Source organism: Aquarana catesbeiana, linkage group LG11 (genome assembly GCF_042186555.1).
Source record: "Aquarana catesbeiana isolate 2022-GZ linkage group LG11, ASM4218655v1, whole genome shotgun sequence".
Classification (NCBI taxonomy): Eukaryota; Metazoa; Chordata; class Amphibia; order Anura; family Ranidae; genus Aquarana; species Aquarana catesbeiana.
Genome location: NC_133334.1, coordinates 103,093,507 through 103,112,321, shown reverse-complemented (window position 1 = coordinate 103,112,321; position 18,815 = coordinate 103,093,507). Strand labels below are relative to the sequence as shown.

Below are 18,815 nucleotides of genomic sequence, written 5' to 3'. Positions count from 1 at the left end.
TTGCGGGCACGCTCCCGTGATACAGCCGGCGGCTATAGCCGCTCGCTGTATCACTCGGTCCCGCCCCCCGGCACGCCGCGTCATCGGATGTGATTGACAGCAGCGCGAGCCAATGGCTGCGCTGCTTTCAATCCATCCACTGCAGCCAATCAGCGACCAGGCTGAGCTGCAGTGGAGATGACGAGAAGGAGCAGCGAAGATTCGAGGCGTCAGGTAAGTAAAACAGGGGGGCTGGGGGCGGCGGTATTGTCAAAAGTTTTTTCACCTTAATGCATAGAATGCATTAAGGTGAAAAAATTTTTACCTTTACAACCCCTTTAAACATGACAAATAGAGAGGGTGAATCATCCTAACTAGACCAATCTTTTTCCACTACCCAAAACAAAAAAAAGTTTTGTCTATAGTTATACTTTAAGTATTTCTAAAGCCAAAGTTTTGTTTCTGGTGACTACTGTCTCTGGGACAGACAATAGTAAAACAAAAATAATTAAACTGTACATCTTCCCCCTGAACAGGCAGTAAGGGGAAATCTTTTGATAGGGACACCTCTTCTGGGGACATGAGGAATAAGCCAGACAGCAGCTGCTTGGAGTAAAAAAGTGCAATTTTAATGTTCAGATAGAGGTGAGTTCAGAGAACACCCCAAGCTAATATATGGGCTTGCATCTGTTACTTTGCCCTAAATTTAAAGTGAACCCAACAGGTCAAACCATAGGAGCTGCCACTGCTGGATTTTTTTAAAGGTACAGGTTCTTAGCTCCTATTCCAATCCTGGCTTTACCACCTTAAGAGTCAGTGACCTAGAAGTAGCAAGCAGCATCAGACTTCAATCTTTGTATACTGCATGTTTTCCCAAATCAGTAACTTACAAGCAGAAAAGCTAGAATCAGTATGAAATGTTCCATTTTGAGTGAAACTGTGGTCTCTCTTCAGCTGGTCTACCACCTTTCCTGACAGACTCCATGGCAGCATACGTATGGGTTAATCCCGCCTCTCATACCTCATAGGACCCCACTCCCATAAATCTTTGCTCCTAGCCAGAGGCCGTGTTCCTTTTTTGTCCTCCTCCTAGGACCAAGGTGTATCTTACCTTATGGATTTATCTACGGTCCGGTCCTGGCGTGCACGATTGTCCTGATGGCGGTTCTGGAGTCCAGCATTCCCGGCTATTAGCAGGGTGGAGACGGGCTATACATGCGATGCCATGAAGAGCTTCTATCCTCGCCATTGGCAGGCAAGCGGCATTGGGCCAAACGTCCTTGCTATTAGCAGGAGGCCCCCCTTACTGAAAGCCCGGTCGTGCAGTGGATGGTCGTTCCCAACCAGGATGGACCAGGATCGTGCTGGGTGGTATCGTATACAGCCTTTGCCTTGCATATTTTGATGGCAGCAGTGTCTGTGTGTGTTTTGTTTGTCTTCCTGTATTCTCCTGTTATGGCGGCTGGAGCGCATCTGCGTCTCAGTCCGCCGGGTACTTCCGGGTTCTGTGCAGCGGCCAGCCTCGTCTGAAAACGAGGCTTGGTTCGCGCACGCGCAGTTCCGGAGATAGAACGGCGATCGCGCATGCGCGCGAGTTCCGCTGGATCACGCTGGGGGGCGTGGTGACGTCATCATCGGCGCCAAGTTTAAATAGCTGTCAAAATACAGTGCAGTGATTTGTATCTGCCAAGGTAGGAAGCTATGCTGCTGGCTGTCCAGCTCTCCTGTGTCCTCTGTTAGTGTTTCCTTGGCTGATTATGGATTTTCACTACAGGTATAGGTTTCTACTATGGACGTGTCACCGCCCCCCAGTGGCCAACCCTTGCGCTGCAGGTAGGAAATTTATCTTTCCTTCTGCTTGTATTCTTTTTTTTTTTGGGTTGCTTTTCTATGGATTCTTTTTTTTTTTTTTTTCTTTCCTTTTCTTGCTCAGCCCTTCTAGGTCTGAACATAGGTCCTCAGCACGCGAAGATACGGATCGTTCCAGATCACATCACCAACAATCTTCCTCTAGTTCCAGACGCCCTAGTTCAGCTTCTAGGCGTCATAGTGAAGAGCCCAAGTCCACGTCCGGCGTCATTCCTACCGCCATTCCAGTCGCTCTGAGAAGAGAGCTTGCTGGGGATGTAAAGCTCAGGTCCCAGAGGGTAAATCCCTCTGTGAGCTATGTTTTTCCCGAGCTGCAAAAGAAAGGGGAGCAGAAGACCAGCAGGTAGAGGCCCTGGTCCGGAAAGTGGTTCAGGAATCTCTGATCAGAACGGATACCATCCGCACAACTATTGCTCCCTCTGCTCCTACATTGGCTCCCGGCAGGGACGACCTTGGGGCTCCTGGTCCCTCCAGACGTAGTCCCTCTTTGAGTGAATCCTCGGAGAGTGAGGTTGAGATGGACGATCCTGGAGTGGGTTTTGATTTTTCCCTGGTACCACGGTTGGTCAAGGCTGTGAAGGATGCATTGAAATGGGAAGATCCAGTAGAAGCACCCTCTAAACAGAGGAAATACTTCAAACATCTGAAAAAGGATCGCCCAAATTTTCCCTTCCTGGGGGAACTCGGAGAAATCATTTCTGAGGAATGGGTTAAAGTCGAGAGGAAAAACTCGTTGATTTCAAAAGTGGCTAAAATGTATCCATTCAGGAGTGAAGAGGTTAAGCACCTAGAATCGACTCCGCTCATTGATGCTGCTTTGATGAGGTTGGTGAGACATGTCACTCTCCCTCTCGAGGATACCGTCTCATTCAAGGATGGTCTAGAGAGGAAAATCGATACGGATCTTAAACGTATCTACATCACGGCAGGTATGGCTTGTAAACCAGCCTTAGCCCTTGCAGCTTTGTCTAAAGCCATGGAATCCTGGTCGGATGATGTGGGTGCAGCTTTGGCAAGTGTCTCTGAAGATTTGGTTAAAAACTCACCGATTCATGAGCTGAAACTGGCGTCAGTCTTCTTGGGTGAAGCATCCCTTGACATTATTCGCCTAGTGGCACGTGTCATGCTCTCTTCAGTCACAGCTAAGTGCGCCTTGTGGCTACGCCCATGGGTGGCGGATCCTGCCTCTAAACAGGCCTGGTGCAGAATTCCCTTTGAGGGTTCTTCCCTCTTCGGGAATAAGCTGGACTCCGCCATCACCCGTGCTACAGGGGGTAAGTCAGGGTTCTTACCCCAGGACCGTCGCCTCTTGGGTCAGAGAAGACCTCAACCCAGGCAAGATCAAGAGCGTTCTAGAGATGCCCGCCGCTACAAGCCCGGTCGTGAGTTCAGAAGAACTGGAGGAGAAATCAGCCTTCTGGTCAGAAGTCCTCTAAGACAACCTCTTCTGGTGGACGGGAGGCTTCCAAGTCCTTTTGATATAATGCCTGTCCAGGCGGAGCAAGTTGGGGCTCGGTTACTCCTTTTTCAGCACGTCTGGGCAGCTTCGATCAGGGATTACTGGACAATCAAGACAGTTTCATCAGGTCATTCATGGGTGTTCAGCAGCCCACCCTTACATCAGTTTGTCTCCACAGTCCTTCCTCACCTGGAGGAGAAGAAACAAATTCTTCTATCATACACGGACTCACTGATAGCTCAAGGTGCGGCCATCCCGGTACCCTCGGAAGAGAGATTTCAAGGGGTGTATTCCCCCCTTTTTATGGTCCTCAAAAAGAATGGCTCCTGGAGGCCAGTCATCGACCTAACACACCTGAACTCCTTCATCAAGAAGGAGAAGTTCAAGATGGAATCTCTATTAACAATTCGCCAAACAATTCAACCAGGCGATTGGATGGTCTCCATAGACCTGAAAGATGCCTACTTTCACGTACCGATTGCAAAGGACTTCCAGAAGTATCTTCGCTTTGCAGTCGATCAGAGGCATCTCCAATTTACATGTCTCCCATTCGGGCTTACAACATCGCCTCGAGTGTTTTCGAAGCTCTTACTGGCTGTCGTGGCTTTAATCAGGGTCAAGGGTATCCGATTACACCACTATCTAGACGATCTACTCCTGCTCTCACAGGACAGAGAGCATCTGTTATCGCACCGAGATCAAGTCATTTCTACTCTGACGGAGTTTGGTTGGCTGTTAAACAGGGAGAAAAGTCATCTAGACCCGACTCAGTCTTTGGTATTCCTCGGAGCCCAGTTCGACACGATAGAGAGCACCATCTCTCTGCCTCTGGAGAAAATCCCGTTAATTCGGGACAGAATTCATCGTGCAATGTCATCGCCCTTACTCAGAGCTTCTCAGTGTCTCAGGATAATCGGCACCATGGTAGCAACAGCCCCCATGGTGAAATGGGCTCAGTGGAAGATGCGCCCCTTTCAGAAGGGTTTTCTTCAGCAGTGGGATCCGGGATCTCGAGACCATCTGGTCCGGATAACCCCGTCCATGCGGGAGAGTCTCCCTTGGTGGCTACAGCAGAAGAACCTCCTCAACTGTCATTCCATAGCACCCGTTTCCTGGATCACAGTGACAACGGATGCCAGCAGCAGAGGCTGGGGCGCTCTCTGTCTAGCAGAGGTAGCCCAAGGCAAGTGGGACTTTCCATCCCGAGGTGTAGTCTCCAATGTTCTGGAACTTCGAGCTGCCTTCTGTGCTCTACGAGCCTTTCTCCACTTAACTTCAGGAGCCTTAGTCCTCCTAAGGATGGACAACACGACAGCGGTGTCCTATATCAAGAGACAAGGGGGCACACGCAGTCTCTCCTTACTGAGGGAAGTGGGTCCAATCATGTCCTGGGCTCAGACGAACCTGACAAATCTGACGGCTGTCTATCTTCCCGGAGCTCAAAATGTCCAGGCGGACTTTCTCTCAAGGTTTGCTCTGGACAACAACGAGTGGTCTCTCCATGCAGAAGTCTTCAGTTGGATTCTATCCCTGGGAGTGACACCGGAAGTAGACCTGTTTGCATCCCCTTGCAACTACAAAATAGGGAAATACTATACGAGGTGTCGTTGTCCCCAGGCCTTCGGAGTGGATGCCCTGACGGACCAGTGGAGATTCCACAGGGCTTATGCCTTTCCTCCAGTTCCGGTCATTCTACGCTTTCTGTCGAGGCTCAGGTGGGAAGAAGTGGAGATAGTGGCAGTTGTTCCATATTGGCCCAACAGGCCGTGGTTCCCCCTCTTATTACAGCTCAGCTACCGGAATCCAATTCCTCTCCCATCCAGGTCAGATCTCCTATCACAAGGGGCATCTCTTCACCCATGCCCATCCCAGCTCCATCTGATGGCTTGGTTCTTGAGAGGGAAAGGTTGGAAGCCCTAGGATGCCCAAGTGCAGCTATTTCAACTCTACTAAATGCCAGAAGACCAGGTACCAATAGAGTTTATCAGAGAATTTGGTCAAAATTCGCAGATTATGTTGCCACCACTGACGGTTCCTGTATTGACCCAAGGATTCAGGATATTCTGGGTTTCTTACAAAAAGGTCTGGATCTATCCTTATCAGTAAGTTCTCTACGGGTTCAGGTTTCCGCAATCTCTGCCTTCACAGGTATATCCTGGGCCAGACATCCCCTTACAAGGCAATTTTTCAGAGGAGCAATAAGGATCAGGCCTCAAAGAAAGCCGAGGTTTTCCAAGTGGGATCTTCCTCTTGTCCTGGATTTCTTTTCTGAGAAGGAAATACGACTTGTGGATCAAGCAGCTATTAAAGATCTCTCTCTAAAAGCTGTATTCCTAGTGGCTATAACATCAGCCAAGAGGGTCTCCGAAATCAGTTCTCTAGGATGTAAAGAACCATTCCTTACCTTCTTCCCTGACCGGGTGGTCCTAATTCCTATGCTAGGAGCAAATCCTAAGGTAACATCGGTATTCCATGAGAATCAGGAGATTGTTCTGCCAATTTTCCGGACGACTGAGGACTCTAGCATTCACCCTTTGGATGTGGGAGAAGTTTTAAGGCAATACCTTGAAATCACTGCCTCTTTCCGAAGATCCGATTATTTGTTTGTTTATTTTCAAGGAAAGAACAAGGGTTTGCGTGCTTCCTCCAGAGTCATTGCAGCTTGGATCGTTCAGGCTATACAAGGGGCTTATGCAGCCAAGGGTCTGGCTCCTCCAGAAGCGGTGACCGCTCATTCTACCAGGAGCGTTTCTACGTCATGGGCAGCTTCCCGTCATGTATCTCCGGAAGTGATCTGCAAAGCGGCCTCTTGGTCGTCGATCAACACGTTTATGACGCATTATTGTGTAGAACCGGCTTCCTTGTCTTCGGTTAATTTTGGTTTGCATGTCTTGTCTGTTGACGGTGCCAAATAAACCTTTTTTCTTTAAACCAGCAATTTCCCACCCGGAGTGTATGGCTAGTCATTTCCCATACGTATGCTGCCATGGAGTCTGTCAGGAAAACGGAAAATTTATATCAAATACTTACCGTAATTTTCCTTTCCTGATGGACTCCATGGCAGCAGGAGTTCCCTCCCATTTGCTGGAGTAGGCTAAGTTACGGAACACGGCCTCTGGCTAGGAGCAAAGATTTATGGGAGTGGGGTCCTATGAGGTATGAGAGGCGGGATTAACCCATACGTATGCTGCCATGGAGTCCATCAGGAAAGGAAAATTACGGTAAGTATTTGATATAAATTTTCCGTTTTCTAGCATTCACATGTCCAAAAAAATAGACACACCACACCAGACACTCCAGTTGCTTAGGACTTTATTGTTCCATTGAGAACTCCATATGTCTGGATGGAGTGAAGAGACCCAGGTAGATGGAGTGTATTTTAGAACAATAAAGTTTTAGGTAAAGTGTCACGCGTCAGGACCCATTTCTTAGGACGTGTATGACAAACCCAGGACATGCACCTTCAAAAGCAAGGCAACGATGAAGGTTCCCTATTGTTTTCCTACATTTACTTTAGGGGCATTAGTAGGCAGGACCCTTCAGGCACTCATGGTTCCAGCTCCAGCCTGCTATCAGTATTTGCATTTTATTAATAATAAATAAAAGACTGGAGACTACGTACGTGGTTTAGTTGTCTGGGTTACATCAGAATCTGTTGAAGAAAAATTACAATATTTTAGATAAAATAAAGTACACATAGATTCAAAGGATGTTAAAGGATCCAATGTCACATTTGCTTTATCCCTTTCTATATGTCATCTAGATTTCCATCAGCCTGCTTTGCTTCGAACAGAAATTGCCACCTTACTATCTAGCAATTTCTGTGTCAAAGTGCATGTACAGCTTCATTGCAACACACTTGTCTGACATACAATTCACGTACAGCCTCAGGGGGGGTCAAAGAAGATACAACAAAATCTGTCTTTGAATATATGATTTGTAGGTTTTCTTTAATATGACACAAAAAAAATCAAAAATTTTCAGTGTAAACCCTCTGATCCTATATTCTATTTTAGTTTACCACAGGCACATATTGCTCTATGACCTATTCTTTAAATTATAATTCTTTATTCAAAGGATTTTTCCATTTATGACAATACATCAACATAGTATCAAAGAAAAAAAAAAAGGAAATATCTAATAAACCCATTTTAAAATACACCGCCCTAATAGAAAAAACAAAAACAAAAAAAAAGGAAAAAACATTAACAAATCTAATAGGGTCCTATAACCTCTGCAAGTGATATTACATCAACTGTTCATCTATAATATACATTATATTTATGTCGCTGCTTAATATCTTTCTTTGTTATTCCTTGGCTTATCTACTTTTAAGACAAAAAAGGAAGAAACTAACTCAGACTCAAAACATCATGGCTTCCTACCCCCTCCCCCTCCCCACCCCCCCGAACCAGCCCATCGGACCCATCCTGCCATTATAGGTCTTCATGTCTGACCTAGACAGAGAGGAAATCTACATACTGGGAAGTACAAGTAAAGGTCATCCATGGGTGCCAGGTGTCCCTGAATTGCTACTCTCTACCATATAAAGATGCAATCATATATTCCATTGTCCTAATTTTGTCTATTCTAGAAAACCAATGTTTTAGAGAAGGTGTGGTAGTAGAAAAAAAAAACTGACAAAAAACAAAGGTTTCACTCATTCACTACATTACCCAAAATGAAAAAAAAAGTTTTGACTTTAGATATACTTTAAGCCTATTATTGTACATATAGTTTGGAGCTATGTCTCGGTGGCAGGAGCTCATTCACACATTGATATGCTTCCACCAAATTCCTACCCTTATATATGCCATTGACTAAATATTGGCATTTGTCCATTTAAAGGCGCTCCTTGTTGTCTCACTGGGGTTGATTTACCAAAACTGGAGAGTGCAAAATCTGGTGCAGCTGTGTATGGTAACCAATCAGTTTACAACTCCAGCTTGTTCAGTTAAGCTTTGACAAAAAAACCTGAAAGCTGATTGCCAGATTTTACACTCTCTAGTTTTAGTAAATCAAGCGCTCTGTCTCTTTGTTTACATGTACTGCGGGGAAATGAGGAATAAGCCAGACAGCAGCTGCTTGGAGTAAAATAGTGCAATTTTAATGTTCAGATAGAGGTAAGTTCAGAGGACGCTCAAGCTAATATATGGGCTTGCATCTGTTACTTTGCCCTAAATTTAAAGTGAACCTAACAGGTCAAAACATAGGAGCTGCCACTGCTGGATTTTTTTTAAAGGTGCAGGTTCTTAGCTCCTATTCCAATCCTGGCTTTACCACCTTGAGTGTCAGTGACCTAGAAGTAGCAAGCAGCATCAGACTTTAGTCTTTGTATACTGCATGTTTTCCCAAATCAGTAACTTACAAGCAGAAAAGCTAGAATCAGTATGAAATGTTCCATTTTGAGTGAAACTGTGGTCGCTCTTCAGCTGGTCTACCACCTTTCTTGTATTCACATGTCCAAAAAAATAGACACACCACACCAGACACTCCAGTTGCTTAGGACTTTATTGTTCCATTGAGAACTCCATATGTCTGGATGGAGTGAAGAGACCCAGGTAGATGGAGTGTGTTTTAGAACAATAAAGTTTTAGGTAAAGTGTCTCGCGTCAGGACCCATTTCTTAGGACGTGTATGACAACCTCAGAACATGCACCTTCAAAAACAAGGCAATGATGAAGGTTCCCTATTGTTTTCATACATTTACTTTAGGGGCATTAGTAGGCAGGACCCTTCAGGCACTCATGGTTCCAGCTCTAGCCTGCTATCAGTATTTGCATTTTATTAATAATAAATAAAAGACTGGAGACTACGTACGTGGTTTAGTTGTCTGGGTTACATAAGAATCTGTTGAAGAAAAATTACAATATTTTAGATAAAATAAAGTACACATAGATTCAAAGAATGTTAAAGGATCCAAGTGTCACATTTGCTTTATCCCTTTCTATATGTCATCTAGATTTCCATCAGCCTGCTTTGCTTGAACAGAAATGCCACCTTACTATCTAGCAATTTCTGTGGCTCAAAGTGCATGTACAGCTTCATTGCAACACACTTGTCTGACATACAATTCACGTACAGCCTCAGGGGGGTCAAAGAAGATACAACAAAATCTGTCTTTGAATATATGATTTGTAGGTTTTCTTTAATATGACACAAAAAAATTAAAAAATTTTCAGTGTAAACCCTCTGGTCCTATATTCTATTTTACTTTACCACAGGCACATATTGCTCTATGACCTATTCTTTAAATTATAATTCTTTATTCAAAGGATTTTTCCATTTATGACAATACATCAACATGTCTAATATATCTAATAAATGTGTAATATATCTAAGAAATATCTAATAAACCCATTTTGGAATGAACATATAAATCAAATCAAAACCAACCTCACATAACAAATATAACAGATATACCGGCAGCGACAAAAAAAAAAAAATGTATGGACAAAGAATAATGCAATAATAATACACCGCCCTAATAGAAAAAACAAAAACAAAACAAAAAGGAAAAAATATTATCAAATCTAATAGGGTCCTATAACCTCTGCAAGTGATATTACATCAACTGTTCATCTATAATATACATTATATTTATGTCGCTGCTTAATATCTACCTTTGTTATTCCTTGACTTATCTACTTTTAAGACAAAAAAAGGAAAAAAAAGGAGCGAGCTGACTAACTCAGACTCAAAACTTCATGGCTTCCTACCCCCTTACCCTCCCCCCCCCCAACCCAGCCCATAGGACCCATCCTGCCATTATAGGTCTTCATGTCTGACCTAGACAGAGAGGAAATCTACATACTGGGAAGTACAAGTAAAGGTCATCCATGGGCGCCAGGTGTCCCTGAATTCCTTCTCTCTACCATATAAAGATGCAATCATATATTCCATTGTCCTAATTTCGTCTATTCTGGAAAAACAATGTTTTAGAGAAGGTGCGGTAGTAGACTTCCATAAATCTGGAATACATGCCCAAGCAGCATTCAGCATATGAGCTATCAGTGACTTTTTATAATAATAGAGAGGCAGCTCGTTTAGATGCAAAAGATATCCCAAAGGATCCATACCAAGGTCAGCTAATGTCAGATGTTTGATCAGGTTCCCCACTTCCTTCCAAAATGTTGCAATTAATAGACATAACCAAAAAATGTGTAGTAGTGTCCCTGTCTCTTTATTACAATGCCAGCATAACTTAGAGGTTTGCGGATAGAATTTATTAAGTAAGGCCAGGGCCCTATACCACCTGACCAATAAGTTGTATCCCTGTTCTTGAAAACGGCTTGCAATAGAGGATTTATGAGCCAATGAGATGATCCTATTAATTTGAGATCTTGTGAAGAGAGTCTGAAGGTCTGCCTCCCATTGACATATAAACAAAGGTATATAACCCTCTGGGGGTTCAATAATGTCTTTATATAAAAGTGATAGCATATGTGGTACATGCTTCCCCTTTGTACATAGGCGCTCAAAAAAAGTCAATGGCCTAGCATGTAATACCGCTTCCGGTATAGACTTTAAGTAATGTGACAGTTGGAAAGCAGACCAAGAGCTCAGGGGGGCTGTGAAAGAGTAGAAAGCTCTTGCATTGACATCCAGCCCTGTTGGGTGACAAAATGCATACATCTAGTTATACCTTGTCCTATCGAACCCCGGAGCTTTATTGTCAAGCCCGGGCGTAAAGTCTGGGTTCTGAATCACCAGTGTTAATGGAGAAGGATAGGGAGAGAGGTCTTGTGATGAGAGTGTATGAGCAAGGACTGCAATAGTAGCCCCGATTGTAGGGTGTCTCTTCAAACCCCGATAGTGTTTATGAGCAACCCAAGGCAGTACAGACAGGGCGATCGAAGAGGCGTGTTGTTCCACTTACACCCAAAGTTTAGTCTGCGGAGTGGAGCACCATGACACTACTCTAGACAGGTGTATTGCTGGATAGTATGAACTCAAATCTGGCAGACCAATACCCCCACGAGATTTAGGCAAGACCAACAGCGAGTAGCGAAGTCTAGCAACTTTGTTGCTCCAAAGGAATTTGATTAACAATTTCCGACACAAGAGAAAAAAAGCTTGTGGTAATTTAACAGGTATCGCTTGCATTAAATATAAAATCTGGGGGAGCAATGTCATCTTAAATGCATTACACCTCCCAAACCACGTGAGGGTAAGGGTCCGCCAATGTTTAAAGTATGATTGCATCTTCAATATTAATGGGCAAAAATTTATCTCATATAATTGGGCCAAGTTCAGTGTCAATTTAACCCGCAAGTATTTCAAAAAGGACTGAACCCATTTGAACCTGTATGCTCCATGTCATCTCTTCACATTTAGCATCATTTATAGAAAAGTTAGAGAGGTCCCCATACTGAGCTAAGCATTGGAGTAGACGTGGTAGTGAGACCTCCGGGTCAGTGAGGAAAAATAAAAGGTCATCCGCATATGCGGCATTCTTATGCTCCCTCTTTGAGACCTGGAGTCCTCTGATCGAAGGGACGATCTTACTTTGCAGAGGAGAGGTTCTAGGGTTAACACAAACATTAATGGAGAGAGGGGACAACCCTGTCTCGTCCCATTAGACAGAGAAAAATATTCTGATCGAACCCCATTAACCAGCACCGCAGTTGTTGGACCAGTGTACAGTGCCTCGATCCAAGATTGCATTAGTTCCCCCAGACCGATATGTCGCAGGGTGAATCGCAAAAATTGCCAGTCCACCCGGTTGAAAGAGGAATTTTCCCTAAACATGAAGCTAGGATAAAAAAAACTGAGGCAATCCGAGACTGCAACGTTATTTTCAAGGATTAGTAACCTTGAGGCTATTCATAATAAAAACACTCGCTATGCAGACACAGAAAGAACTACTCTCCTTACGTCAGAAGTATAATTAAATTGCAAATACAGAAGTGAGGGAGAGATTGTGCCGACATAAACAATCTATTTATGAGTATGGAAATAAACCAGGGGTTTTATTAGCCAGGGCATTGAAAGGGCCCCAAACGAAACCGCATATTACCCAAATTATTACCCAAATATTACCCAAATCCAAGATTGCATTAGTTCCCCCAGACCGATATGTCGCAGGGTGAATCACAAAAATTGCCAGTCCACCCGGTCGAAAGAGGAATTTTCCTTAAACATGGAGCTAGGATAAAAGCAAAAAGGGTCGGCTCTCTAAAAGGGTCGGCTCTCTAAATGTGCCATATGTATCAAATCTATCGCCCTTATAGTATTATCCCTAACCTCTCTCTGAGGGATAAAATCCGCCTGGTCTGCATGTATAAGATTGGAGAGATATGGCAGTAACCTATTCGCTAAGATTTTTGAAATTAATTTTAAGTCAGCGTTTAAGAGTGCTATAGGGCGATAGCTCCCACATTGAGTGTGATCCTTATCCTGCTTGGGGATCACAATAATGTGGGCCCTCAGAGTGTCCACTGTTAGCTTACAGTTACCTGAGATAGAATTATAAGCCCGTAGAAAATAAGGGGAAAGGATCTCCTGAAGGGTTTTATAATATGACAAATTCAGCCCATCTGGGCCCAGAGCCTTCCCTGTTTCAGATAATTCTATCGCTGAGGCCAGTTCTATATTAGTTATAGGGACTTCCATTACCTCTGCCGGGAGTGCGGGCATGCCTGATGATGTCAAAAAAGAAGATATCAGATCTTCCCAGACAGAGCAGTGCTGAGATTGAGGGTTATGAAAATTATAGAATCTCCAATAAAATTTTTGGAATTCCTGAGCTATAGCCGCTGGGTCTTGCAGCTTAATGCCAGACTCAGCCATAATTTGGGTAATATGCGTCTTCGTTTGGGACCCTTTCAATGCCCTGGCTAATAAAACCCCTGGTTTATTTCCATACTCATAAATAGATTGTTTATGTCGGCGCAATCTCTCCCTCACTTCTGTATTTGCAATTTAATTATACTTCTGACGTAAGGAGAGTAGTTCTTTCTGTGTCTGCATAGCGAGTGTTTTTATTATGAATAGCCTCAAGGTTACTAATCCTTGAAAATAACGTTGCAGTCTCGGACTGCCTCAGTTTTTTTTATCCTAGCTCCATGTTTAAGGAAAATTCCTCTTATAAAGCATTTATATGCCTCCCATAATACTGTCAGAGACATATTGCGTTGATCATTTTGACTGAAGTATTCTTTTAGACTTTGAAGTACCCCCTTCATAGTTATGGAGTCCTCTAATAGTGTATCATTAACCACTTCAGCCCCGGAAGGTTTTACCCCCTTCCTGACCAGAGCACTTTTTACAATTCGGCACTGCGTCGCTTTAACTGCTAATTGCGCGGTCATGCAATGCTGTACCCAAACGAAATTTGCGTCCTTTTCTTCCCACAAATAGAGCTTTCTTTTGATAGTATTTGATCACCTCTGCCGTTTTTATTTTTTGCGCTATACACGGAAAAAGACCGAAAATTTTGAAAAAAAATTATATTTTCTACTTTTTGTTCTAAAAAAAATCCAATAAACTCAATTTTAGTCATACATTTAGGCCAAAATGTATTCGGCCACATGTCTTTGGTAAAAAAAATGTCAATAAGTGTATATTTATTGGTTTGCGCAAAAGTTATAGCGTCTACAAACTAGGGTACATTTTCTGGAATTTACACAGCCTTTAAGACTGCCTATGTCGTTTCTTGAGGTGCTAAAATGGCAGGGCAGTACAAAACCCCCACAAATGACCCCATTTTGGAAAGTAGACACCCCAAGGAATTTGCTGAGAGGCATGTTGAGCCCATTGAATATTCATTTTTTTTGTCCCAAGTGATTGAACAATGACAAAAAAAAAAAAAAAAAAATTACAAAAAGTTGTCACTAAATGATATATTGCTCACACAGGCCATGGGCATATGTGGAATTGCACCCCAAAATACATTTAGCTGCTTCTCCTGAGTATGGGGATACCACATGTGTGGGACTTTTTGGGAGCCTAGCCGCGTACGGGGCCCCGAAAACCAATCACTGCCTTCAGGATTTCTAAGGGCGTACATTTTTGATTTTACTCCTCACTACCTATCACAGTTTTGAAGGCCATAAAATGCCCAGATGACATAAAACCCCCCCAAATGACCCCATTTTGGAAAGTAGACACCCCAAGCTATTTGCTTTGAGGCATGTTGAGTCCATGGAATGTTTTATATTTTGACACAAGTTGCGGGAAAGTGACAAATTTTTTTTTTTTTTTTTGCACAAAGTTGTCACTAAATGATATATTGCTCACACAGGCCATGGGCATATGTGGAATTGCACCCCAAAATACATTTAGCTGCTTCTCCTGAGTATGGGGATACCACATGTGTGGGACTTTTTGGGAGCCTAGCCGCGTACGGGACCCCGAAAACCAATCACTGCCTTCAGGATTTCTAAGGGCGTACATTTTTGATTTTACTCCTCACTGCCTATCACAGTTTCGGAGGCCATGGAATGCCCAGGTGGCACAAACCCCCCCCAAATGACCCCATTTTGGAAAGTAGACACCCCAAGCTATTTGCTGAGAGGCATGGTGAGTATTTTGCAGCTCTCATTTGTTTTTGAAAATAAAGAAAGACGAGAAAAAAAATTTTTTTTTTTTCTTTTTTCAATTTTCAAAACTTTGTGACAAAAAGTGAGGTCTGCAAAATACTCACTATACCTCTCATCAAATAGCTTGGGGTGTCTACTTTCCAAAATGGGGTCATTTGGGGGGTTTTTTTGCCACCTGGGCATTCCATGGCCTCCGAAACTGTGATAGGCAGTGAAGAGTGAAATCAAAAATTTACGGCCTTAGAAAGCCTGAAGGCGGTGCTTGGTTTTCGGGGTCCCGTACGCGGCTAGGCTCCCAAAAAGTCTCACACATGTGGTATCCCCATACTCAGGAGAAGCAGCAGAATGTATTTTGGGGTGTAATTTCACATATTCCCATGGCATGTTTGAGCAATATATCATTTAGTGACAACTTTGCGCAAAAAAAAATAAAAAAAATAAAAAATTGTCTCTTTCCCGCAACTTGTGTCACAATATAAATTATTCCATGGACTCAACATGACTCTCAGCAAATAGCTTGGGGTGTCTACTTTCCAAAATGGGGTCATTTGGGGGGGTTTTGAACTGTCCTGGCATTTTATGCACAACATCTAGAAGCTTATGTCACACATCACCCACACTTCTAACCACTTGAAGACAAAGCCCTTTCTGACACTTATTGTTTACATAAAAAAATAATTTTTTTTTGCAAGAAAATTACTTTGAACCCCCAAACATTATATATTTTTTTTAAAGCAAATGCCCTACAGATTAAAATGGTGGGTGTTTCATTTTTTTTTTCACACAGTATTTGCGCAGCGATTTTTCAAACGCATTTTTTGGGGAAAAAACACACTTTTTTACATTTTAATGCACTAAAACACACTATATTGCCCAAATGTTTGATGAAATAAAAAAGATGATCTTAGGCCGAGTACATGGATACCAAACATGACATGCTTTAAAATTGCGCACAAACGTGCAGTGGCGACAAACTAAATACATTTTTAAAAGCCTTTAAAAGCCTTTACAGGTTACCACTTTAGATTTACAGAGGAGGTCTACTGCTAAACTTACTGCCCTCGATCTGACCTTCGCGGCGATACCTCACATGCATGGTGCAATTGCTGTTTACATTTGACGCCAGACCGACGCTTGCGTTCGCCTTAGCGCGAGAGCAGGGGGGACAGGGGTGCTTTTTTTTTTTTTTTTTTTTTTTTTCTTTATTATTATTATTATTTTATCTTATTTTTAAACTGTTCCTTTCATTTTTTTTTTTTTTAATCATTTTTATTGTTATCTCAGGGAATGTAAATATCCCCTATCATAGCAATAGGTAATGACAGGTACTCTTTTTTGCAAAAATTGGGGTCTATTAGACCCTAGATTTCTCCTCTGCCCTCAAAGCATCTGACCACACCAAGATCGGTGTGATAAAATGCTTTCCCAATTTCCCAATGGCGCTGTTTACATCCGGCGAAATCTAAGTCATAAAATGCTCGTAGCTTCCGGTTTCTTAGGCCATAGAGATGTTTGGAGCCACTCTGGTCTCTGATCAGCTCTATGGTCAGCTGGCTGAATCACCGGCTGCATTTTCAGGTTCCCTGTTGAGACAGGAGAGCCAGAGAAAAACACGGAAGACGTTGGGGGGGGAGGGGCATTCCCTCCCACTGCTTGTAAAAGCAGTCTAGAGGCTAATTAGCCGCTAGGATTGCTTTTACATGAAAGCCGACCGCTGGCTGAAAAGAATGATACCAAGATGATACCTAAACCTGCAGGCATCATTCTGGTATAACCACTCAAAGTCGTGAATGGCGTACCTGAAGACAAAAAAATGGTTAACAATAAAGCACAGTAAATGGTAAAGTATAAAAATTGCATACCTGAAAAGCAAACATGATAAAACATAATAACAATAAAACATTGCAGAATAGAATACAGTAAAAAAGAGCAGAACAATAGAGAGAGAATAGAGAGAGAGAGAACAATAAAACGACAACTATTTTTTTTTATTTTATATTTTTGTATGTTTTTTTTTTTTTTTTTTTTTTTTTACACTTTTTTTTGTAACTAACTTTTATAACGGTAACCGGTTCCAGGTTCAGGTCTCTCAAAATGCGATGGCATCTTGGGAGACCCTGTGAAAGTGTGTCCTAGTCTGTGCAATGCTGTACCCTACGCTAATACTCAGCTAGTGAATGGTAGTGTTCAAAACATTCACCAATGCAAAGACCAGGATTGTCAGGACAGGAGGGACAATAATAGCGGGTGTCACGCCTATATCCGCGCTTGCTGCAGACACAACATCTTTTTTGGGGGGGTTCGTTGGGTAGGGGTACTCGGGAGGACATAAAGAAAATGCCTCTCATGCAGCCTACTGCATTTGGTTGGGGATGTGAATGGGGGAAGTACGGGCGCTGCAGAAGCGGTGGGTTCCCAATTAGGATTGGCGAATGCAGCAGGAAGGGCACTATGGGCACGACGGGCCTGTGTTTGTCTTCTTGGTGGCAGCGGGACACTACTTGTGCTTGCCACCTCACCAGCTTGAACTGCACTTATGGGACTCGCCACGTCACCAAGTGTTACTGCAGTGCTGGTTTGACTACGACCGGGGTGTACTAGGCCGCTGGCGCTTGCCAGTTCACCAAAACGCTACCAAAAAAACTGTTAGCGATCGCAAGGATCAGGCCTGACTCTGCGAACGCTGCAGTTATGCGTTTAGTGTTTTGCAAGTGTCAGTGATCGATCGATACTGCACTTGGCTGGGCTGGGCCGGGCGGAGGGGCAAAACGCAGGTGCTAGCAGGTATCTGGGCTGATCCCGCTAACACTGCGTTTGTGGGAACCCTAAACTGCTGGGGACGCTAGTATAGATCTGATCGGATCAGATATTGATCCGATCAGATACTATACCACTAAGGGAGGCGTATGCTGCGTGCGTGGGTGTTAGCGGTACTGGCGCTAACCTGACACTGCTTGGGGCTGGTGCTTGCCAGTTCACCAAAACGCTACCAAAAAAACTGTTAGCGATCGCAGGGATCAGGCCTGACTCTGCGAACGCTGCAGTTATGCGTTTAGTGTTTTGTAAGTGACAGTGATCGATCGATACTGCACTTGGGTGGGCCGGGCAGAGGGGCAAAACGCAGGTGCCAGCGGGTATCTGGGCTGATCCCGCTAACACTGCGTTTTTGGGAACCCTAAACTGCTGGGGACGCTAGTATAGATCTGATCGGATCAGATATTGATCCGTACAGATACTATACCACTAAGGGAGGCGTATGCTGCGTGCGTGGGTGTTAGCGGTACTGGCGCTAATCTGACGCTGCCTGGGGCGACGCATATCACCGCCGGGCGATCAGGGGGCTAAACTTTTATTCGGTAATAAACGGCGGGTGCCCTGACACTATAAAAAATAAACGAACTAACCAGCGTCACTCGTAACAGTTATACGGTGATCAGTGGTGAAAGGGTTAACTAGGGGGCAATCAAGGGGTTAAAACATTTATTAGGTAGTATATGGGGGTCCCTGTCGCTATAAAACGCTGATGGCGAACCTAAATATTTACCTCACTAACTAGCGTCACCAGCGACACTAATACAGCGATCAGAAAAATGATCGCTTAGTGACACTGGTGACAGGGGGTGATCAAGGGGTTAAAACTTTATTAGGGGGGGTTAGGGGGGTATCCTAGACCTAAAGGGGGGTAATACTCACTGCCCTAACACTGTAACTGTCACAAACTGACACTATGCAGTAATCAGAAAAAAAAAAAAAAAAAAAATACTGCTAATGTCAGTTTGTGACAGGGGGGGGGGGGTGATTGGGGGGGGATCGGGGGTGTAAGGTATGCCTGGCATGTTCTACTGTGTGTGTTTGTGTTGTGTGCACTTACATGTCTTCTCTCCTCGGCGCTGGACGGAAACTGCCAGACCGAGGAGAGATGACATCACATCCTCTGCCTGTGTGAAACTACACACAGGCAGAGG

The 18,815-nt window shown here is 43.7% G+C and overlaps 1 protein-coding gene across 4 annotated transcripts in view; it reads right to left on the bottom strand.

Annotated features, from left to right (window-relative positions):
• LOC141112213 (uncharacterized) overlaps positions 1–18,815 on the bottom strand; it is a 189,119-nt gene that overhangs the window by 21,367 nt on the left and 148,937 nt on the right. For all 4 annotated transcript variants that reach the window (XM_073604812.1, XM_073604813.1, XM_073604814.1 and 1 more), the window contains 2 exons: positions 9,128–9,157; positions 6,930–6,959 (listed from right to left, as the gene is read on the bottom strand). In XM_073604812.1, the coding sequence (XP_073460913.1) occupies positions 6,930–6,959; positions 9,128–9,157 (60 nt within the window). The remainder of the gene's footprint in view (positions 1–6,929; positions 6,960–9,127; positions 9,158–18,815) is intronic.